This window comes from Zonotrichia albicollis, chromosome 3 (genome assembly GCF_047830755.1).
Source record: "Zonotrichia albicollis isolate bZonAlb1 chromosome 3, bZonAlb1.hap1, whole genome shotgun sequence".
NCBI lineage: Eukaryota > Metazoa > Chordata > Aves > Passeriformes > Passerellidae > Zonotrichia > Zonotrichia albicollis.
Window position 1 is genome coordinate 42,322,959 of NC_133821.1, and position 24,146 is coordinate 42,347,104.

The following is a 24,146-nucleotide window of genomic DNA, read 5'->3' on the forward strand; positions in this document are numbered from 1 at the left end:
GCAGGTGGGCATCTCTGCCCCAGGCCAGACAGGCTCACCACCCTGCAGTAGTTTTTCAGGACTAGGCTGGGAGTTCCAGCCCACACACCTATTCAGCTACAACATGCAGCCCTACCTGTACCACTGCTTGGAAGGGCTGGAGCCTACTTTCACCAAACAGGTTTAAAAATTTCTTTTCTTGCTCCAAGAAATGCAGTGCAAACAACACAAGACAGGACATACATGCTGTTGTTCAAATAGCAAAGCCTCTCCTGATGCCTTGAGAAGGCTGACCTGGAACAGAGGCCAGACAGAGTTAAAGAATAAAGTAGGTATTTATTAAAAGGCCTCAGTGGATACACCTTGGGCAGTACAAGAGCCTGGTCAGGGCTACACCCAAGATGAGCCCAAAATGGTCTCAAAATGGACAACTGGTCCTGAGTTGTCACACTTTTATAAGTTTTGGTCCATTTGCATATTGGAGTTAATTGTCTAATTACAGCTTCAGATTATGAAGACCCATCTTTCTTGTTGTCTCTCTTCAGTTCATTGTTGTTTATGCACTTGGGCCTGAAACTTGTATAGGTTGTCCTTGGTCCCAAGCTAGAAAAGGAATTGTTTTGTCTAGCTACTTTGTAAAGAGAGCTTACCAACACTTAATATAAAGCTCAGAGCTACACACTAAAGCAGCACAGGATCTGAAAAATATAAAAGCTAAAATTCAAAGTATCATTTCCCTCTTTTTGGTACAGCCAATGCTGCTCTATCCAATTCCTGCTCCAAGGAGGAGCTGGATGGAGCATGGTAAGAATGACAGAACGAGCCTGCTTTGTTCTCTGTTTACCAGACACACACTTCCACTCACTCCCATGTACTCTGAAAAGAGGCTTAACAAAACTGCTCACCTCCTCTACTTAAATTACCCCATCTCTTCTCTTGCCCAGATTTGCAAGCTTCATCTAAAGATTCTGTTTGATCTTTCACATCTAGCCACCCCCAGAGACATCTGCAAGCACAGCTGTGTCAGACACAGAGGCAAAGACCCAAGCAATCAACATGTCTCCACAGGCATAAGTCTGCTGATGGAGGTGCAGTTATACTGGCAAAACTGCTTCTCGGTGTTTTAAGGTGGTGCAATAAACCCAGACTTTAGAAGCAGGAGCATTTTATGCTAAAATAATGTATTGGTAGAGCAATTGTCAAAACAGGCAGTCCTACACATCAAGCAGGCCAGAAGCTGCAGGTGTTTTGGAGGAGACCCCTAATGCACCTCAGAGACATGGCCCAGACCATGTTCAAATACAGCCACCATCCCATGGTTTTAAACCTTTGATTTGCAAAGGTGCATCCCTCACTCCATATCCACCAGGGGAAAGCTCAGCTATGGCTCCTACTCCACAAGACTCTCCTGGAGCAACTTCAGCTGTTCCACCCTGTAGCACTCAACTCCCCAGATGAAAACACAAAGGCTTACTGGCATTATTCCCTACAAACCAGAGTTCTGTTCTCATCAAATGGAACAAAGCTTTGAAGAAAACAAAATAAAAAAGTGAAATGCTGGGGGTTTTCCCCCCTTGTTGCTTGAAGCACATCAAAGCATTTGCTTTCCCTGACTTGAAACCATAGTCAGGAGCTATCTACTAGATTTGAAATTCCCCTCCTACCCCAGGCAGTAATAAAACATGAAGATAGAGAGCATGAGATTCCAGGAGCACTATGCAGCAGGGATTTACAAGGGATACATCCTGTCAAGCTCACTGGATCATTTTTATTTTTAACAGCATTACAGTGTTAGTGGGTGAAAGGGAAATTGTGGATGTAGCAAGATTTTAGTGAGCCATCTGCTGCAGTATTTCACTCAGTCTCCCTTTTGAGGTTTGTTCACTGGACTAAGGAAGAAACATCACCTATGGACTGAAAACAGGCATAATGACCCCACATAAACTAGTAGCTCAAAGTGACAAAGCACTGTCAGAGGCAAGGGTCATCTTTGGTTTCATTAATCATTTTCACCAGCTAAGGCGCTGAGTTTGGAGAGTTGTTAGGTGCTGCTATTCCCAAGCACCTGCTTGGCAAAGCAGCTGGGCACCACAGGAGAAGGGATGCTATCAATCAGAGGCAGACAAGAGGATGGGACAAGGAGAGGTAGGGAACAATCCCAGAAGCACATGCACAGAATGGGTGTAAGTTTGTCAGGGCATCACTCTATATAAGCTGGGGCCAGGAGAGTTCTTGGTTTCACTGGAGCTATCTCCTCATAAGGTAGAGGAGTCTCAACAAAAGGCCTTAGACACTAAAGAGCAACAGGCAATGAGAAGAAGAAACACAAAGAACAGAGGTGCACTGAAAAAGTAACAGGCAAAGATCTCCACATGTACAAGAGGAGAAGGCAGAGTTGGCTGCATGGCTCAGCATCTCACCACAGGTTTTTCTGCCACTCTTCATAGCCTAGCATTTCTCCTCTACCAAGCTAATGATACACAGTCATAAGATATGTTATGCTTAAGCAGGATAACCAAGCCTCACCTTGATTAGATAAACAGATTCATCTCCTTATGTTCCTCACCACAAAGCTATCTCTTCAGGCCTCAGACTAATACTGTAACTTTTCTACATTCTCTTCAATTTTTCAGCAGTCTTTTCCGAGCACCAACACAGGATTTAGACAGTGTATTGCAATATCAATCTCCCCAGCATCATCTACGGCAATAGAGTTCCATTCTTAGGACTACTCATTGCTGCCTTTCCAGGTGTAAAATGTTTCTTACAACTGGCAGCCTTGAAGGGGCCTTAACAGTCACTTCTCAAGATTCTTTACTTGAGGTACAGCCAGTTACAAGTCATCCAGATCTACAGACTTTTAGCTAATTTCTTCCAAAACTAACATACACACCCCAACTCCCCAACAAGCCCTTCAATACAGCCTCCATTCCTGCTTCACTATCCCAACTGATATTACAGGGAACCATCAAGTCTGAACTCCCTAATTACAGGTAAAGTGACTTCCTGCCCCATCTTCATCGCAACTACAGTTTTCTAAAAATGTACATTGCTGTGCATTCTTAAAGACCACGAAGTTCCCTCCTCCACCTTTTCTTACTCAGGCTACACAGCCCTTCTCACAGTTCTTCTCATCCTTCCTCCCACATCATATTTCTAAAGACCTTAATTTCTATTGCTTTGCTGGATAGTCTCTTGTTTGCACACATCCTTCTCCAAGAGTTGCCTCTCTATCTGAGCCTGTCCCTTCAGCAACACCTCATCTCTGTCCAGGAGAGCACTAATTGCTTCCTGCACCTCAGAGGCGTCACTCCTAATGCAGCCTGGCACAAGGCTTTGGAGAGCACTAATTGCTTCCTGCACCTTAGAGCTGTCATTCCTTACACAGCCTGGCACAAGGCTTTCCTTGTGTTCTCCTGCTCCCCAGAAGAGCACTAATCCTCAAATTCTGGCAATACTATTATCTTCCCCTGCCTGCCTAGCTAGGGTCCCTTTATCAGATAGAAACTCTTTTGAATAGAGCTTTGCCAGTAGTTGAGGATCCACATGGGGCATGCTTCCTGTCTCCTACTTCTTTCTCATGTGTTTACAAGGCTTACACTTGGGTCACTGACACAGGCTGGCTTAAGCCAAGACCTATTACATCCATCCATCGCCCCCGCTCACCTACCAGGCAGGCCATCCTCTGAGGCAGGGGTGTTGACCAACTTGATGCACTACGTTCCAGTCAAATGGATGCTGGTGATTTTGAACTGGCATATTCTCCCACCTCCCTACCACAATAAACACTAACTGTTTATTCTACCTTATTAAGACAGGCTGAATGTAGTCCCATTCCTTTCCCCAGTATTTCAAGGGATCAAACCTTGGATGGTCCCTTCATCAGATGTTTTCTCTGGTGGCTGCTCACCATGCAAAAGTTGCCTTAGTCTGAAAGTACTGTCAGGGAAATTTCATAAGGCTTTGTCCATATGACCACATCTAATTCACCAAAACAGTCTTGTCTCCTATTCTGATCTGTCCTTGGATTTGTTTTTTAAAATTAACTCATCACCCCTAATCTTCTTTGCAAGGTGAAGACAGAGCTCTTACTGCCACCTTTTATTTGTTCCTCTTTTCCACGCCTGCAGGAGCTAAGTCCTTCTATCCAAGAGCTGCATCAGCTCCTTCTGCCATAGCTGGGAGTTCACACCAAGTTTCACATCCACCACAAACCCAGTTCCTTCCTCTCAGATTTATAACTTTGTGACTAATGCCAACTCAAGCTGCCTTTTCTGTGTTGGGAGTAACAGCGAGTCCTTGGGCAGCAACCGCAGCTCAGCGGACACACAACAATAATTCACTACCAGCTCCGTGCCTCAAGCATGGAGTTAGAGCCCAGGAAAACCAACTTGTATATGCCTGATTTCAGCTTTGCCAGCACCACCTGAGAGCCTCCAAAACTCAACAGCTTCACACAAAGGGATTGTAGGCCATAAGCACAGGGAGATGAAGGATGAATCCCTTTAAAGATTTTCCTTGGGATCCAAAGGCCCTAAATTGTTGTCTCAAGAGCACAAGTATCCTGAGGCCATCTTCAGAGACCCTCCCCAGTCCCTGTCATTGCCAGGTGCTCTCTGCCCTCCAGCAGAAATCATCAGATGTGATAATTACTTCAAGTAGAAGACAAGGCCTGCTGCCATCTGAGGTTCCTCTAAGTACAAGATCATGCCAAGATTGTCTCTGACTTTGAAGGGTTCTGAAACAAAGTCTCCTAAAGACCATTGTTTATCTGGCAAAAGCAGGGCCAGGCCAGCACACAGCTCTCCCACCAAATGCGCTCTTGAGCAAAATTGCACTTGTAAGAATAGCACACTGCTCCTGACCCATGTCAGCAACACATCAGGAGACAGGTGGATGATTTAAGGGACCCCATCTGAACAGTTCTTCCATGCAGGTCAACAGGAGAAAGCACAACACCTCCCCACAGGCAATGCCACATGGCATCAGAGCCAGAGGTCATATCAGTGGTGGCAGCTAGCTGTCTGCAGAGTGATCCTCTGCAATAAGCTGGGCACAGAGACCTGCACAGAAACATGAGAGAGCACTGCTTGCGAAGGGGCTGTCAAAGCAAGCAACTTCTCTGCACAAAAAATTACAGGGGTGCAGAGGTGATGAGCACACCCAGGGAAAGGATGTGGGTAGCTCTGGGGGCATAGAGTCCTTCCAGGGAGTGAGGGCAAAAAGACACACAGGAAAGGTCTGCAGCAGTCATTCTTCCAGACACAGAAAGGCAGGGAGATTTTTCAGCTTGCTGCTCAGAGGTAGCATGGCTGTGGTGGCTCAGAAAAGCAATAGCAGAACACACTGAAAACAGGCAGCATGAATCCTGCCTGTGACTGCTTTTTCCTGTGCTGATGCAATGTGTTGCCTTTCCAACACACAGTTCTTTAAGAGATCCAGCCCTTCCTTTAATGCAACAGCACAAGCAGCCAACAGAAATGGAAATCTTCAAAACCTTGCTTTAAGCCAGACCTGTACCACCAACAGCCAGTTTCTCTGGGGAAAAACAGCATGCATAAAAGAAGAGCTCCCTCTCTTCCCAGCACAATAACCATGTGGGCAGAGGCTGCTGGCATCAACAGTTAGACCAAAGCACATCAAGAACAGCAGACCTTGCTCAGATGTAGGGGGCTATGGCAGCAGGATGCTATTTTGCCCATATAAACTGTGTAGCCACTCCAAGAGCTTGGCCTGACAAGAGCTTTGGGATACAGGGAAACTGTTTCCATTCCCCAACCTGGCTTTAAGGAGTGAAGGAAGGGAGATGAAAACAGGAGAGGGAGAATGGCAGGCAGTCAATTTCAACATGCAAGAGCCATAGGGAGAAGGGAAGCCTTTCCAGGACTGCTTAGCAGTCATGTGCAAGGAATACATAGGGAGCATGCAAACATAGCCCTGTAAAGGGCAGTAAGCACTGTGCAGAGAAACACAGAGGAAAGTATTCTGCATCTCTCAGAGCAAGCCAGCCTCAGGCTTCCTGCAGCTAATCTGTATTTGGAGCAGAGGGCAGACACCCAGCTCCATGCTGGAAGGACATGAAGTGAGAAGGCAGTGCCAACCACAGGCCTGCAGGCTCAGAGAAAAGCCATTTTATACCGCAAGGCTTTGCTCTACAAGCTTGGTAGTGACTTCATGAATCTCACCTTCTCTGTTGCAGAATGCATACATACAGATGCATTTCTTTCTCATTCCTTGATTTTTATTCTTCTCCTTTTAACCAACTTTCTAGGCAATGCATCAGGCCTGCCCCCAACTCTGCTCTGGAAAAGCCAGAATGCTCCTGACAGAGGAGGATGCAGGCAGAAAGGTGCCTTCTGAGAAGGCCGTGCTCAAGGCAGGTCCTGCACAAATCAACTTGCCCCATGGATAGGAAGGTGAGGGGTCCAGGCCAGTAAGAGCCTGAGCTGTACAGGGCACAGGAAAGAGGACAACAGCAGTTCTGGGCAGCAGGCACTCTCACAATGAACACAGAGCTACCTTCAGACAGGCCACCTGCCCCATGGTGTGGTCCTTTGGGGCTGGAGCATCAGCACCAGCAGCACACGTGCTGAGATCAAAGTGGCAGAGGAACATAGGGACCCCCACCTCTCTCCCTTCCTGGAAACCTGCATTTCAATTTCCAGCTCAGCCTGCAAACAAGCTTGAAGCTCCCCAGGCTCATTTCCAGAGCCAGGACTAAGAACAGACAGCTTTACTGAGACCAGACATAGCCAAACCCTCCTCTGACTCATTCAGTATCTCAGAGGCCATGGCCCATTCAAGGCTCTGCCATTCCCTGTTTCCCCCCCACCAACTATCCCGAAAGACCCTGCGGAGCCAGTTCAGGCAGTAGGAAATCTGCCCCCTTGCTTTGAGGCTCCAAGCAAGGCCTCTGCCTCCTTGTGTGAGAGGCAGTGTGGAGAACAAGCAGCAGGCTGGCACACTGGCCATTTGCTGCAGGAGCTCTGGATGATGGGGAGGGGGGATGTGTGTGTGCACCTGCAGGGCTCCACACTGTGGGCTACCCAGCAAGCTCTCAGTGGCAGCAGGAGGCAGGGAAGGAGCAGCCTAAGGGACTGTCACCAAGAATTGCCTGGCTTTCACACTCAGGAAAGCAGCTGCTAGATTAAAAAAGCCTTTATGGATCTGTCATTCAAGGACACGGATACAAACTCCATTTTCCAAACATTCCCATCATCTTGTCTCATCTGTGCACCACAAAAAGCCACGGAAAAGATCCAGTCCCACCCTCCAGCAAGCCTTATCATCTTGCCCATCCCTACCCACGGCAGAGCTCTCAGATGCTTTGATATGCAAATCAGCCACAGGATCCATAACCAGCGCTGTCTGGAATGAACAGCACACACGGAGTACCCTACACCCAGGGCCTCCTCCCTCTCCAAGCACCGCCCGGCTGCGCAGCTTCACATCAGATGACACGGGTCCCAGCTGCCTTGGGTGGGAGCGGGAGGTGCTGCCTGCAGCCCTTGGGTTTTCAGCATAGCCTCACCCTGGCCACTAGGATAGAGCTGGGGCACTCAGAGCTCCAGGACAGGAAAGGAAGAAAGCGGGCAGGCTGGGCTTGCCCCTCGGTGTGGATGGGCGGGTGGCAGAGGAGCTGCTGGGGTCCCCGGTGACCGACCAGGGGCTCACACAAAGTGTCATCAGCAACAGACAAACACCAGGGCCTGGGCACTGCCAGCTCTCAAGGTTTTATTGAAATCTCACGCTACCTGGGGTTTTCTGGAAGTTCTAGTTCCCAGAATGAAGAGATTTTGTGAAGATTTATTTTTCATGTAAACAATATAAAAACCCCTCCAAGCAAGTTCCTAGCCCACTTTATTACTGCAGAAAGCTGAAAAACATAACCAAGGATACTTTAAGTCCAGAAAGAAAAAAATAAACTTAAACCCCCACAGAAACTAGAAGCCAAGTACACTCAGGATTTTTCTTTTCTTGTCTCAACTCATGGCTTCAGAACAATTTAGGACAGTTACACTATGCTCTGGTCAAAGGGTAAGAAAATGGAGCATTGGAAAGCCTCGTGGCAATGCCTTCTTGACATGAAAACTGACACCCCCAGAAAATACAGTAGCTTCAGTTCCTTCCAAGGTTACCAAAGACAGGAACAGACAAAAATAGAGCAAACTTATTGCAACAAAACATACTTATGAGTCAAACCAGAGCCTCTTCCCAATCCCCTCAAAGGCACGTTCTTTCATGTTTATTTTGCTCTTTTGGTATCCAGGTGAAGACTGCAGAATGGACTTCTCTCCCCATAAAGATAGCGTAATCCTACTACTAAAAGGCTCAGGATGAAAAAGGCCTTTCTCGGTAGATACCAGCTAATTGCAGTCATTAGAAGTAATGCTTTGCTATTTCTGGTTGAATGGAGTCCTCTTGGAGTCAGTTACGAGCTGAGTAGTCAGCTCTGCCTCTCTCAGAAGCATTAAGAGTAATAAAAGCTATTAGGGGCTGTACACTGTGGTTGTTTGGAGGGGAGGCCACTGGTCTCCGCTATGCACTTGCAAAGGCTCTGTCCCACACTCAGGTGGGGCATCGGCGGCACCACCCAAAAGTCGCCTGAGCCACGCAACCCTTTGTGATCGCCGCTAATCGGATGCTCCTGCCCCACAGCCCATGGCCTTCGGTGCGTGCTTCCTCCAGAGAACGACACTATGGAGCAAGGCACTTTCACAGCAACAAATCCAGGGGAGAAGGGACTCCTCTAGGATATACACAACTAAATTAGTCACCCTGAGCACACACTGATAAGCTTTTTGTTTCTAACTTCTACAATCGAGATGAGCAAGGGAGGGAGGTGCCCAGAACCTCAAATTGCCCAAACACCTTCTCTCCATCTAGCTGAGAACTACCAAACCTGCTGAGAACACCGGTGTAACTGCAGCCACATTGCAGATTTTTGGCGTGATGCCCCCTCCAGTAGGTAGGTAGCTACATAAAGGGTGCACTCTACAGCAAGAGGAAAAAAACATGGCTTACTGATGTGGAGCGGTTGGCGACCGAGACAAGAGCAAAAAGGGACTGCTTCGCTATCTGGCCACGGACATGAGCTGTATCCGACAGCCTTTGTCGAGTATTCCAGGGGAGGATAAGCAGGGCAGTATCAGAAAACTCCGCGCTACTCCCACCACCCTCGGAACATCCCTCCTGCCGCCCTGTTGCTCTGCTTCACGGCGGTGCCTGCAGGAGCGACGCACAAAAGCGCCGACCGCAGAAGAGCCGGGCGCGCCGCGGACGGGGGTCCGGCGACCCCCGAGATGCACAAACCCGGTTACCCAGCAGCAGCCGAGGCGAGGGACGGCAAAGGACAGGCGCCCGGGGGACAGCGGGAAAGCCCGGGCGGCCTTGGGGCGGCGGAGGGCCCACGCCGCTGCACGGGCACCGCGCCCCCTGCCCCGCTCCGCCCCAAGATGGCAGCGGCGCCCCCGACCCGGCCCGGCCCGGCCGCCTCCACCGCGGGCTCGGCGCAACGGCCGCGCGCCCGGCCCGGCCCGGTCCGGTCCGGCCCGGCCCGCCCTCAACACGGCGCCACCGCGGACCCCCCCCATCCCCCCGGCAAAAACCCTCCGGGCCTAGAGGAGCTGCGGCCGCCGCGCCCCGCAGTGCCCCAGCTCCCGCCCGCTTACCGTCGGCCCCTTACCCCGTGTCAAGCGCGGACGGGCTCTCCCTGGGCCGTGCCGGGCCGGGCCGGGCCGGGCGCTGCGGTACCGCGCTGCTCCCCGCCGCCCTCGGCAGCGAGCGACGACCGCTGGGCTCGGCCGAGTTCGGCTCGGTTCGGCTGGGTTCGGCAGCGCTCGGCGAGGGGGCGGGGCCCCGGCAGTGGGCGGGGCGCGCAGCCGCCGGCTCCGCACAGCGGCGGGGGGGCGGGGCCGCGGCGCCGCGCGTGCGCACGGGGGCTGCGCTGGGCGGTAGGGCGCGCGCGCTCCACGCGGGGGTGCGCGGCGGGGCCTGGGGTGCGAGCGGCGGGACGGGGACGGGACGGGACGGGACGGGACGGACGCTGGGAGTGCAGCGCAGGGTAGCCTAGCTCGGTATCGCAGTGCCCAGCAGGACCAGTAGCCGGCCTTGCCCCGCCGCCGGACCGGCCTGCTCGTGGCACGCTGGCTTTTTCCCGGGGACGGCGCCGGCCCCTCACACGGTCCTGTGGCCGAGCGGCTCGGTCGCTCAGCGCTGGGGCTGTGCCGCTGCCGTGCTCAGCTGTGGGCCCCGGGGACAGTCGGGCCCTCCCTGCCACCGGGTCCCGGCCGTGCCGGCCATGCCCTGGAAGGAGCCGCTTGCAGGTGCCCCTGGTGCTCTGTGCCCAGGGCTGGGGAGGTGTGAGCCCTGAGCATGAGCTGCTGCTCTGCAGGGACGGAGACACGCTGTCCCCGAGTTCGTGTCACGCAGCGCGACACAGGGTGGTGACATCCCGTTAAATCAGCTGGGAACTGGAGCCTTTGTGTCGCTTGCACACTGTGCTCCCACTGGAGTAGCCTGGGAGAGTGGGAAAACACTCTTCCGAAGTTCCTGCATGTTCAGAGAGTTTCTTTGCTCAGAATTCGCGTGGGGCTGCGATGCTGGGGTTAGGCTTTTGTGGGTGTGAGTAGTCATGCAGCAAAGTTGGACCAAAATTCCTGTGTCCTGACCAGCGTGGCATTTACTCGCGTGTGTCATGGGGACTCGGGAAGTGTGGGCACTCGTCTGTGCTTTGCTGGTTATTCTCCAGAAAGCTCTTTCGGAGGTCCAGTGAGTAAGGGGAGGCCATTAGGGGAAAAGACTGTATGACATATTTCTTAAAAGTATGAATAACTTAATCTTTGTAGTAAAAGCAGGTAGGCAAGCCAGCCTTTTTAACAGCAGGACACAGATGCTCATCTGAGCTCTGTAGGCTTCTCTGGTTCCAGAGCTCTCCAGGCTTGCCTGAGAGGGTCTTCTTTGGACAGAGAGAGACTGAGTTAAGGGGAGTTTCTGAGCGAGAGATGAGGGTTATGCCACCAAAGCTACAGGTAGCTCTGTACTACCTTGTGATGCAAGCGTGCCTTTATCTCCAGGTCATGTTTCTCTTCAGCCTGAATTCCAACAGCATTAGGCATCCTTTTCTGGTACAGCTTTATCAGGAAGACCTAGAGCCACTATCATTTTTTGTTCTGTGAACAACTAGTCTAGGTCAGTTGTTCCTGACGTTTTTTCACGGTCGAGACACAGCTACACATCTCTTCCTTCTTGTGTGTGTTGTCCTTGCCACAGCTCCCCCCAGCGTGGTTACTGCTGTCTGGGTTGTGATTGCACCTTACTGGTTGAGGGCTGGCCACCTGGGTCAGGGCTGGGAACCAAATCTGGCCTTGTGGCTTTCCACCATTGGCCTGCTCTTGGGACCTCAATACTTCTAAAACAGGTAAAGAGACATTTGAGAGGTGATAGCGGTGTAAAATTGCAATGGTGTGGGCAGTTCTCTGAATTCACATGTGATTCCCAAAAGGCAGAGGCAGGGGAGAGACCTTTCTTGGCTTCACATCAAACCCCACAGGGAATTTCTGGGGCTTGTCCAGTACCTGCCCATTTCTGTTGACTTCACACAGATAGTTGTCCTCTCTGTAGCTTAAATTATTGCTGGTGCACTGAGAATAACCCCTCCCTATTTTAGTACAGTGCTGTGAATATGAATATATGGGATGATTTTAGGTGTTCTGATATTAGGACAATAAGTACCATAAGTACTTTGGAGTTGTGACTTCTGGATACTTAAAATGTCAAAAGTAAGTTTTATTTTATGCAGCTCTTTTGTTATCTGCTATTCCTGATCATGGTCTAGAAAAATGAGCTTAGTGTGTTTTGCTTCAAAATTGTAACAGATATACCTGTAATGAGTTTCTGTTGGTAGCTTGGATCAGTAAATATCCTGTTTAATAGCTAATCCTATTCATAAACAGATTTTAAAAAGAATTAATTCCTCTGTGTGAATCCTGGTCTTTTTGTCATTAATATAAAACCAATTATGACTTGGTAATGAATATCTTGTGTATTTTTAACACACACAGCCCTTAATCACATTGTTTCCTTTAGGAGGAGAGCTGTGAATAGATTGACTCCCCCAGTTCACAGTTGGCTCCTGCAGCTCGCTGTGGCAGACAGTCTATAAATAGACCTGCAGTGGCAGAGTAGGGGTTTAGGCATTTGCGTTGCATGTACTGCCTTGAGTTTATTTCCTGTGTTTTAATGCTGGATGACAGATGCAGTTCAAATCTTTATTCTGCCTGGAGCATGTCTGTTTTGATCTTTTGAAAGAATAAAGGTGAAGTTGGTCTCCACTGTTTGTGCAGATCAGGTCACTGCTATAAAAGTGAGAATATTTTTATCTGGTTTCTTTGGCTTTGACAGCAGTCTCTGGGTAGTTGGCCTTAGGATTTGCTTTGCAACATCCATTAGTTTTCCATGGGGCCTGTCTGTGTGGATGAGTTCCCAACAGAAAGAAGGAAAAGCTGAATGATTATACAATTAGAGATCTTGGGAATATAGGGAGGAGGGGTTAGCTCCAAAACCTAAAAAAAAGTACTCCTGGATTGCCAGGTAACAGCACTCTTTAAAATTACGTTTACTCTAGGATGCAGGCAGGGTAAGAGTGGTGCCTTGACTGTTTTTTAGGGTGCACACCACTGATAAGACCTTGGTCAGCGCTGTTGCACTGGCTTCTGGAGTGCTCAGATGCAGACCTTTCCAGTGCTCCCATGGCTGTATTAGCAGAGCAGATTCATGCAGATCATTCTTGTGAAGGACACCAGCGTTTTTGCTGAAATGACAAGAGATTCTTTTCTTGTCCAAATCTCCTGGTGTTTCTTTGGAGATAGTGTCACCACATGAGGCTGGGTTGCCAGTGGGAGAAGTCCCAGTCTTGTGTTGCGCCACATTGCCTTGCAGCAGGGTTCATGTGCCTTCAGGCTGAGCTAGCTGAAAACTGATTTACTTAAGTGCTAAAGCCAGCTTAAGGGAGGTGATGGGAGTGTGTGTTGGGGGGACGCAGGGCTTCCTTTCTTGGTGCTGTGTGCCCTGATGTTCATTTGTAGTGGGTATGTAATCCTCTCTTCCTTGTCTGGCTCAGGTCCTTGCTCTGTTTCAGTTCCCTGAAGTGGTCTACTCATGCTGTGCAGGTATCTTTTGTGTTTTCTGATTTTATTAGCTGGGATGAAACTTTCCAGAATTTCTCCATTCAAAAGATTTTAGCAATCAAGATTTCAGCAAATACAAGTTAGTTCTTTAATATCAAGGAAAACCACTGAAGGTGATAGCTAGAGCACATGAAAATGGTGCAGTGGATAAATAACTTCCATACATTTATAACTGGTGAAGAGTTTCTTTGTTGAGCATTGCTGGAATTCTATGTCAGTCTTTTGCATTGATTGGGGTAGGGCTGAAGGGTCCTTGAGAAGAGTATTTGCAGTAGCAGGTTATTGCATGCTCAAAAGTAATTCAGTGAAGTAGAAATAGGGTCATTTTAGTGAATATTTGATTAACAAATTCCTCACCTTTTTCTGAATGTTACTTTGAGCTCTTGTCTGAGGTCTGTGATAACTTTTAACAGATATGTGGAGAGGGGCAAAGTGTCTCTGTGACTGTGATTTTCATGAGATAGAGCCACTACTAGAAATTAGGGGCAGCAGGACAGAAACAGCAAGAGATTCCTCTGCATGATTCTTTATTGCTGCTTTGGTGCAGCTATGAGTGGTCAGTGTTATGCCAATAGTTGCCTTTGAGGCTTCTCATTTTAGGATAGTGTCTATTTAAATACTGCTCCTGCCTAGCTTGGAAAACTTGGAAATTAATCCTGCTTGAGCAGGAGATTGGACTAGATGACCTCCAAAACCCCTTTTGAAGATAAATCCTTGGTCAGGAGTGTATTAGTGACTAAGTACTAAGCCAGTGGTGGTGTTCTGTCTGTCCAGGCTATTTTGCACTGCGCTCCTGCCTGTATCAGTTGAGTAGTAGCAATGACAGACTTCTGGGAATTCCTACAAATTTTGCTATGCTTAAAGGTTATGGGGTTACTCTTCCCATACACCTGGGAGCACTGAAACCTGGTGATCTGTGAAGAGCCGCCTTCAGAAGCCAGCTTGGATCACATGCATTCCCTGTGCCTAAGTGCAGCTTCCTCTGAGCCTTTTTAAGGCCCCCTGGTGTGAGGCAATGTGTGCTGGGAAGGAGAAAAGTGCTGGGGGCACTGGAGCTGAACGTTGTCATTGATTTATAGCAGCTCTTCAACTTTGGCACCAGCTTGGGAGTGTTCATGGGGCAGCACCAAGTGTGCCAGAGTGAACAGCTTCTGTGCCCTTCAAAGCTTAATTGTTTAGTAAACCAGCAACTCCATAGGGGAAACTGAGGGCAGGAGAGATGAAATTCACAGCCACAGAGGGATCAAATTGGGACGGGGTCTGGTTGAGGAGCACCTGGAGTCAGACCCAGACTATTGGCTGTTCCTTTCTAGAAAGGAAGCTGGCATGTTACAGTAGCTGAAGTTGTGATTCACTCTTCAAGTGTGTGAACGCACTTGCACCCTTGAATGCCGTTCTTCATGCCATAGATGCATTCTTCTTTTCCCTCCACCCTGAACCCTCCTGCTAATTGGAAGCATCCCCCCTGTTTACTCAGTTGCTAACAGGATGCTTCATACCAAATAATCAATCATAAGAAATTTCTTAGCTTGTGACACATCTTAATGTACTGAGGAATGATTCTTAGCTGAGAAGGGGATACTGAGTCATCTGAAGAAATAAACAGTCCTTGGACACTTAATGCTGTTGATGCTTCCGCTGGTAATTTTGTAACTTCAAACCTTCACTGCTGCCACGGGGTAGAAACAAACTGACTTGTCCCAGGAGTGATGAGTGAGTTCAGAGTTTATGTGCTTTAAGCACATCTGGCTATGCTGGTCCTGGTGCTGCTGTCCCTTTGACAGCAGTCAGAGCCTGCAGCTGTGCTGGCCTTGTCATGAGCTCACAGACCTCTCTTATTGGTCTTATGTAGTGATGAGGATGAGCAGACAGGCCTTCACTAGCCACCAAGGCTACCATGCCTGCTAGGAAATAGAGATGGGGTGACAGTGCTCTCTGTATTCCCCAAGAAGTGTCCATGAAAGACAACAGAGAGGCCAACTTGCTGCTGCTTTTTTGGGTTTTGTAGAGGCATCCAAAGGCTCATACTTTCACATGGAGAGACAGCACACTCACGTGCATATGAGGATACAGGCAGATAGTGGGCTTAAAGTAAGTCAGCATAGTTGAACTTGCTTAGAAATCTGAGCAGCAGCGAGGCCAGGTATTGGACCTTGATTGCCAGGAGCACTGTAAATGCAACAGGCCCTTGCTGTCATTAGGCATTAGGATCACACAGGTAAGGACATGTGGCATAAACACAGCCTTTTTGGAGTCACATTTCAGAGAGGAGACTGTGGGAAAGCCCTCAACTCATTTGATGATCATCTATCCCACAGAAAAGTGGCTCTTTTTTTTTTTTTGGTTGGTTGGTTGGTTGGTTTTTTTAGTTTTTTTTGTAAATAAATGTAAGCTTTGGCTGTTGCTGTTCTTTTCCAAACCTGCCTGTTTGACAGAGTTGGTTTGGCACCTGTGCTTTGCTCAGGAAGCACCACTCAAAACTGCTGTGGTGCACATGTCCTGTGCTTTTCGTCGTGCTCTCAGGTAACACTTGCCTTGTAGAACAGCTACAAACCCTAAAACTTACACATATCCCCAGGTAAGCAAACACATTGGAGAAAAAAGTAATAAAAGAGGGAGTTAAGATTTAGGCTGGACTTTACTTGGTTGTAGTAAGAGCTGTGGCATTGTCTATTTGAAGGTTCTGTGGGTATTTTTTTTCCCCCTAGAGAAGTTAACTCAGCTTTATTTTAAAAATAAAGGTTAAAAAAATGGCCTTACAGTGTATTGCTATAGTTTGGCCCAAAACTCATCAGAACTGTCAGAGAGAGATGAGGTCAATGAATTTTTAGTGTTTGCTTTTGAAAGGAGAGAAGCAGAGCACGTGTTGGTTACACTGCCAAGGTCACAGCAAGCTGTGTCACATGCTGGTAGTTGCAGTCAGGTGGAAAGTCTTAGCTGTACCTGAGGTGGCCTGAAAGAGGCCTGGCTCTAGGTCTGTGTTGTTTCCTTCCTTCCCTTGGATCTGCCGGCATAACCACCTGGGTCATGGCTCCCTAATGATGTTTGGGAAAGTGATCTGGGTTCAGATAAGCCTTTGTGTCTGCGTAGCAAGCTGGTCCCAGTCAGTGTGACAGAATGGGGTTGGGGATCCGCCACAGACGTAGGCAGGGAGGAGGGTGTGGCTCTCAGTGAGGTTACCCTTGTGACCCAGCTCTGCTGCACTCGGGGCAGTGTGCAGTGTACAGCAGCTGGAGTGAGCACTGCAGAGGCACAGGGAACTCTTCTCTGGGCAGCCCCAACAGGGCAGGACTGGCAGCAGCATGACTGTGTCTTGTAACAGGCTGCTTAACACCTTTGTATGCCAAGAGACAGTGTGCCCTCACCAACAGAGCTCTGACTTGTTTCTTGTCTGGCAAATTGCTTCCTGAAGCTGTGATGCCAGTCTGTAGGTTATTTGGCCTTTTGCTTGGTTTTGTAGGTAACCTTGGTAGCTTTTACAAGTAACCATGATGGCTTTTTCTGGGCATTGCAGCCTCTAAACCAGTTCACATCTGAAATTCTCAAACCTGCTTCTTGTTATGTGATTCACAGTGCACACAGAACGGCCCTTACCTCTGTGTGTAGGAAACTGCAATGCAGTGATACTGAATCCAGCTTTGTAGTATATGTGTATGAATTACATTATCTCCTGAATTCAGGCAGGGGTTGTAGATCTGCTTGTGGTGTGCTGCAGCTGCTGCTACCACTCTGTGTGTCCTGTGGATTGCAGCATCTAAATAGCTGCTGAGGCCCTAGTGTGTGATTCATGTAAAGGAAAGAAAGCAAACCAAGTTCTGTCCATTTTCCAGAGTTAATAATTCTTTTGTTTCTTCTGCAGGGTTGGCTACCAAATGGCTCTCTTGAATAGACAAGTTGGTTTATCCTTAACCCATCTAAGCACTACTGTGATCCAACGACAGTTCAGGTAACTTTCAGATTTTGCTTTTATTTTCTTCAGAATGTTTAATAGTTGAAAGAGATGCTGTTAAGTTGATCAAGAATAAGATACAGCATTTGTAATTCAAAAGGGTAATAATTTTTTTTTAAAATCTTACACTTGTCCTTTCATAGGTTGAAAAGTGAGCTCAGGCACTCCATTTGCAGGTTCCTAGCATTCTGCATTTTCGTATGTGTGTAAGGAGGCTTTTAGGCCTTTGACAGCCATTCATGGGCCTGCAAGTAGAAGTTGAAAGTGTCTGTGTTTCTCATGCAAGTGGAAAAAAAACCAACAACAAGCCCCTGCTGATGCAGAGCCAATTACAGTGCTCAAAGTTATTCAACAGTTTATAATTTATTTAGAATAAAAATAATCTGAAAAATTACTTTCTCATACTTTAACAGTGTCTATTTTGTTATTTTTCTTTTGTTTCTTGCTCCAGGCTCTAGGCATTTAAAGTTTTAAATTTATGTACTTCATATTTTACAATGCTTTGCACAAATCTTACAGTTTAATTCCACTGTACACTCTGCCAGTTTGGGGAATCTCTAACTCTTTGAAAGGTCAGGGCTTCAGTTTAAAGGATGATTATAGTCATTCTCAGGATTGTGGTCTAGAGGGGGGATTAAGATATGGGCTAGGTTGTGTGATACACAACCTGGGAGCTATCTCAAGGAGGTATCCATGTGTTTCTGGCTTTCTCTTTAAGTGGGCTGCATGAGAGCATTGGCCAGCATACATTTAAAGCATGTGTAAGTGACAATGACAGGGAGGTGAAGTCCAGTCCATAAAGGTGAACAGGACTTCAGAAAACTTAATGGGGAGACCTTTTCTTTGTGGGGTATTCCTCCAAAACTGTGGCAGAAATCAAGAAAAAAGGGAAGGAAAAAGTTCTCCCGGTGCAGTTATTCTTGTCTAGTGGTTCCTGGACAGTCACATCCATATGTCTTTGCTACTGCTGTGTTGTACACTTGGTCCCACCGAGGTTTTCCCTGCTCCTTCCTGTGACAGCACTTCTCTTTTTCCAGCCTCCTGCCTTCTGCTTTCCCTGTTGTGCAGCCACAGATGGTGGGCAGAGGAGAGAGAATGTGGTGTACCACAGTCCCTGTCAGAGGATGGGATGAGACTGGATGGGATGGCATGGCTGGTTGCAGAGATTAGTGAATTCTGAGAGAGAGAGGAAAGCTAAACTAGGCCTCTGCTGTGGGAAACAGATTTTGAAAGGCAGAGCTTGACCTCTGGAGCAGTTGGACTTGTGCAGATTGACTCCACTGTCCTTCACCGTGTGTAAAAATTCCTGCTTCAGCTGATGTCCGTCCACACCACATTTGGTGTGCATGCTCTTCTTTTAGGTAGCTTTGCAAATACAGGCCTTTCCTCTTCAAGAAGGGATGATGGTCCCTATTTACTTTGCACACTTCTGAAAAACGAGATGAATGGTTAGGTTGCTTCCATATGCTGTCACTGAGTAGTTCAGCTGGCATCAGGTTGGCATTCCTGCAGCTCTGGCCAGCATGTTTCTAGTACCTCATTGCAAAGCAGTTGTTCAGCAGCAGAGAGGATCTTCCTTCTTTTCCAGTGGTCTGTGTTTGGGTGTCATTTGAAGACAAGCAACAGGTCCCTTGAGTTTGAGCTCACTGAATAAAAGAATAATGGTTTCTATAAGGTAGTATGTTCCTGCTGTTCCCAAGAATATTCAGAGTCGGACCTAACAACTAGTATTGTGCAGTTTGTTGTTTCTTACTTCCACAAAGCAAGCATACAGAAGAGACTGTATGAGTCTTTCTGGATTCCTTCTACTTGGGGATGGTGGCGATCTCTTAGATTCTAGTTGGGAACAACTTAGGACAGCCACAGCAAGACCTCAGATGTTTTACTGAGAACAAAATAAACTGTGAGACTCACAGATTTCGGTGAAAGGAAGGTGGATCATAAAAATTCTTAGTGCTGGGTACTGTGTGCAAGATTGAAGGAACCTGACTTGAGTCTTAGCTTCCTGCAGGCTTTTTGAAACAGAAGTGAGCACATTTTGTAGCTTGTAGATTAACGCTGCATCATCATCATCTGCATTTGCTAAAAAGCCCGTGGTATGCAAGCCACTCTTCATGCCATCTTTAGTTGTGTTTTGGAGTAGAAAGGTCATTTTGTATTTGACATTTAGTAAAGAGTGTGCAAAGCCCCAAGTAGCATCTGGCTTTCAAAGAGCACATTGAATGCAGTCAGTGTGTCACCCATATGGTATATATTCGTTGTTGGTGCCTTTTGAGTGGTTTGTGTAATGACAAGATTCTGTTCTGGGTTTGCCTTTGCTCCCCACGGATTATTGAGGAGATGTGTCTGTCATTCTCTCCTGTCTTTGGTAGCATCACCGGAGCGTGCCGAGCGATACAGAAACTCACCCGCGTGCGAGTGGTGGACAACAGTGCCTTGGGGAACACGCCCTACCACCGGCCACCAAAATGTATCCACGTGTATAACAAGACTGGAGTTGGCAAAGTTGGAGATAAGATCCTTCTGGCTATCAAAGGAGAAAAGAAGAAGGCTTTAATTGTAGGGCACAAGATGCCGGGCCCCACCATGACGCCTAGATTTGATTCCAACAATGTGGTTCTCATAGAAGATAATGGGAACCCAATAGGCACTAGAATAAGAACACCAATACCCTATACACTGAGAAGAAGAGAAGGCGAGTTCTCCAAAGTATTGGCCATTGCCCGCAACTTTGTATGAATGCTGAGAGGTCTTCAGCAACCCTTCTATATCTTTTCATGCAGTAGCTGTTCCGTGGTGGTTTTCCAGAAGCCAGTGAAACATGAAAAAGCTGATGCTCATCAAGAATATCTCCTCCCTTTTAAGAATTTCAAGCAACTGATTTAAATATTGAAATATTTTCTTTTTCTCCAAAAGAAGGTTGATTTATTTCACAGAACACCTGCAGTATGTTTGGGAAACAGTCCTTCACCCTTATTCCTCCTGTTATGTTAATCTGGTCTGTTATCATTAAAATGAGACCGTGAAAATCCTTGTGCCATATTGCTTATGTTCTCTTTTCCCTATTTCTGCCTTTCCCAGTTCCCCAGGAATAAGACTCAATCCTTGGCCCAGTGATACTGGAGGTCTACAAAATGGATTCACACGTAGTAGAGTAGGAGAGATACGTAATGAATTATGGGTGCTTTGGGCACATTAAATAAAAGGACTGGTTTCTCTCTTTGCCTAAGAGAAATATTTAGGAATAATTAGAATGAGGAGGGCACAGTGGCCTGCAACACCCTTCAGTGGTGTGTGCTTGAACAGGGCATACCAGAGACTAGGAAGCACAAGTAGGTAGGAAAGGGAGCTGAAGCGGGAGCCAGTGGGTGAGCTGAGATGCAGCCTGTGCTCTCCACCTGACGACCCCTGAAAACTGTGTTCTCAGATAAATGCAAGGGCCGGGTTCAGATTGAAAGGACCACAGAAAGAAGCTTCCTTTTGGACTGCTTCTTGGGACCACTGTCAGACATCATCTGAGGTGGGCTATTGGTGAGGTTGGCTGTTGTCCAGTTTCCTAAGCTTAGGCACAGCAATGGGCAAATGCTACTCTGTTGCTTTCAGGACTGGTTGGGATGCTGGAGCCAAAGAGCTGCTTTTCTATGGAGCTGAGCAGAGAAACTTGGTGCTGGTGACTGGTGAAGGGACATCAGTGCAGAGCACTCATTGACATAGCAGGGCTGGGGAAGAGGGTGCAGGGGGCGCAGTCAGCAGCAGTTAGGCCTCTTCCTCAGAGGTCGGGTGGCAGTGGTGGCTGGCTGCTCCTTGCCCTTCTGCCTCCTCTTCCTCTTATGCTAGGAAAGCTCCTTGCTTTGGCTCTGCATTGCCTCAGTGTGAAGATCTAAAGAATGCAGTGCTGAGCTATCGCACACTCCAGTTACTCCTTGCAGATGTATCTGCCCCATGGTTCTCACTGTGAAATTGTCCCACATTGTCCCTGGAAAAAGTGAGCCCTGGACCCCCTCCAACTCCATTGCTCCAGGTATCACAGAAAAGATTACACTATAGGTTTAATTTCAATATTAACCTTTAAGTAGTGGCACTGTCCCATTAAGTAAAATTTCCCTGTGAACTCAGTTCTGTGGGAAAGCAGAATCATGCTGCTGGCAGCATGTTCCTTGTTTGCTGTTGTCTGGGGGCTGGGGAATGTTGGGTTTGCTGGTCCAAGTCCTCTGTGCCCCATGGGCATTGCCTTTAAGCCCTGGACTTGCCTCCTCCGTAGGTGTGTGCCCAGTGGCACAGGAGCAGAGCAGATGCTTGCCTGGTTGAAGTCAGTGTTTCCAGTCAATCTGAGTGCAGTCAGGAGGAACTCTGTGTGCTCAGAGATGTTTATGCTGTTTCTCTAAGTGGGACAGTGAGCAAACTCTGCGTGGCAGTCACAGTGAAAAGTGTGACTGGCCTCCCTCCCTTGGGTGGGTTTTGCTTCGGGGTCACAAGGACATGGCACAGCCTGATGTCTCAGACATTGTCCATTGCCCTTATTTTTCATGGTTAGATTCGTTTCTGGATCATATTTGGAGTACAAAAAGGATATATGCTTTTATGCAATTTTAGGGAAAGTGTTTATGCCACTCAATCGCTCTGAGGTCTTGCTTTAGAAAGCCTACTGCAACTTTTGAAACTCCTCCAACCCTGATAAACACTAAACAAATGCTTCTATAATTTTTTAATAAATCATAAGCAAATTGACAGGTCTGTCCCAGCCTTCCTGCAGGCAAAAGGAGCTCAGTCTTCCTTAATGTAAGTGCTTTTGAGAAGAGAAGAGGAAAATGCCTTCCACTAACACAGTGCTGGAGAATAGCATTTGAAGTAGCACTTGTAGGGGGTATTTTGTTTCTGTGCACAGTCTGTGGGTAGAGCCGAAGTGGATTTCACCCCAGCTGAATACCTCATTCCTGCCTAGCCTGGTTTATAACTTGTCTAAAGGGACACTTTACTGTGAGATTTTTGCTTAACAACAACTCCAGCCTCAAAGCATCAACCAGCAGGACCTGGGCGCCTGCAAACAATCCTTGTTTTTCTTGTCCTGACCATAGGGGCTCTGAATCTCTCATGGGATGCCAGACCCTGCTGTTTGGATATTAAACATTTCACATAATATTTGCTAATAACTTTCCAGCATTTTGCTGAGGAAGAGGTCATGGGGAGAGGGCACGAGAGGAAGCGGGCAAGACAATGCAGCATACTTGAGATTAAAATGTGAAGTGATGCTTTAGTTCTAAGTAAACTGATACGTGTGGAGCTAAATCCTTAATCTCAGAGCTTAATAAGCAGACATGCAGACAGCTAAGCTAAGCATATCTCATAGTGCGTCCCCTGCAGTTTTTACCTGTCTCCCCTGATGAGGAATATCGTCTCAGCAGAAATCCCTGGCCTATGTTGACAGCTCTGTGCTTGGCAAATTCCGGGTGCTGCCTGTAGCAGTATCTCTGTCAGGGGAAAGGGTCCAGCTTGTGGATGAGCCCATAGCCAGCTGCCACCCATCCCAGTGCTCTGGGCCCTGCCATGGCTGCAGGATGGTGAGCTCTGGCAGCAGAGCCTGTGCGAGCAGGGGCAGATGGATGGAGCCTTGCCCAGGCTGAGGTGAGTTCTCCAGACTCTCCATCTTTTCCTATGAGCAGACCTGCTCAAGGATCCTCATTTCCAGGTCCCCTCTTTTGTTTCTGCACAGGGGATAATACCTGCTTGCTTTCAACTTCCAGGCTGTGCTGTGCTCTGTTCCAGAGCCTTCTGAGCAGTGAGCCAGTGCTGTCTTGGGAGCAGCTACTGGGTTTCCTGGGCTCCGGCTTGGGGCATCCTTCTTTGGGGTCCACTGAAGCTGAACTCTCTCCAAATGGGAGGCTTTTCCTTTTGCATCCATCCTACTAGGAAAGCAGATGTGATTTCCTCCCTGTGTAGCAGTTCTTCCTGCAGGTTCTTTTCTTACAGGATGGCTACAGGCAGGTGGAATGAGTCCCTCAGAGGAGAGAAGTAAAACCAAAACACTTCCTATCTCAGCTGCTGCCAGAAGGTCACTTTCTCCCCTGGTCCCTGTTTATTATTCTGGCATTAACGTGCTTCTATATAACAATAGAAAAAAATTCCAGGATGACACATGCTTAGGAAGAATTCTCTCATCTCCTGTGCAGCTTCTGGGGGAGCTGCCACCTGCTGCAAAGGGAAGCCAAAGGCAGAGTCCTGGAGTCTTCTTGCCTCATTACAAATGTGCCCCCCCTTCAGTTCCAACTGGGTCTTTGGTTTACTGTACATTCCCATGTGTTTGGATTTAGGATTTGCATCAGCTGAAACTCCCAAGAGGGTGCCTATTTGCTGGTGAAGGTGGGGACTTTGTGCCCAGACATTCTTCCATGGGAGTTGGGGAGGAGGTGTCCTTTTTAGGGCATCCTGCATGGCTAGGGAGAGATGGCCTTTGGGAAGATGCTTACCCATGAAAGATATGTGATGAGGCTGGGCCCTGGAAAAAGACAGGCAAGCACTGGGGATTTACTGGCCGTGAGAAGAGGTGTCCCTGGAAGGAAGCGGGCGAGACAGATTATCGTGGAAAGATGCGGCAGGGAGCTGATGTCTTCCATCTGCTTGGAGACTGAGGCTGGGAGACAGGCGGCCCCGGCTCGTGGCCCTGTGCCAGCAGCGCGGACGGACCCCAGAGCTGGGGGAGCAGCTGGTGACTTTGGGGCTGGGAGGAGGGGGAGCGAGCTGAAACCCCAGCCGGGCTGGGGGCGATGCAGCCGGGGACGGGCCCAGGCTGGGCTGGCAGGGCTGCACATCCCCGGGAGGGAGGCTAGGTGGCAATGTGGCCGTGTGTGCCCGGCAGCCTGCCCCGTGCCCCGGGGGGCCCTCCGCCTCACTGGCGGCACGGAATGCCCCTGGGTCAGCACAGAATCCCCCCTGCCTCAGCAGGGCGGCGCAGCTCCGGCCGGCCGCGGGAAGGCTCGGGGGGAACCCAGCCTGACCTCCCTCGGGAAAAGAGCCGGGGAGAGCCAGGGAATTCT

At 48.4% G+C, this 24,146-nt stretch overlaps 2 protein-coding genes across 10 annotated transcripts in view; one reads left to right on the top strand and one right to left on the bottom strand.

The window, feature by feature from the left end:
- TMEM63B (transmembrane protein 63B) overlaps positions 1–9,829 on the bottom strand; it is a 48,726-nt gene extending 38,897 nt beyond the window's left edge. For 2 of the 3 annotated variants that reach the window (XM_074538628.1, XM_074538626.1), the window contains exon 1: positions 9,665–9,828. The gene's annotated coding sequence lies outside the window, so the exon portion shown is untranslated. Of the gene's footprint in view, positions 1–9,650 lie in introns of all 3 variants that reach the window. The other variant, XM_074538627.1, reaches the window with a different exon arrangement.
- Positions 9,830–9,842: 13 nt separating this feature from the next.
- MRPL14 (mitochondrial ribosomal protein L14) lies at positions 9,843–20,144 on the top strand. 7 transcript variants are annotated; one of them, XM_026795141.2, is made up of 5 exons: positions 9,889–9,932; positions 11,251–11,398; positions 13,100–13,148; positions 17,026–17,112; positions 19,488–20,144. In XM_026795141.2, the coding sequence occupies exons 3-5, from the start codon at positions 13,138–13,140 to the stop codon at positions 19,852–19,854; spliced, it is 465 nt and encodes a 154-aa protein (XP_026650942.1). In that variant the 5' UTR covers positions 9,889–9,932; positions 11,251–11,398; positions 13,100–13,137; the 3' UTR covers positions 19,855–20,144. The 7 variants fall into 7 exon arrangements, with proteins under 7 accessions (XP_005489754.1, XP_005489755.1, XP_026650942.1 ...); XM_074538639.1 differs by lacking the exon at positions 9,889–9,932 and adding an exon at positions 9,942–9,958; XM_074538641.1 differs by lacking the exons at positions 9,889–9,932; positions 13,100–13,148 and adding an exon at positions 9,944–9,958.
- Positions 20,145–24,146: the final 4,002 nt, after the last annotated feature.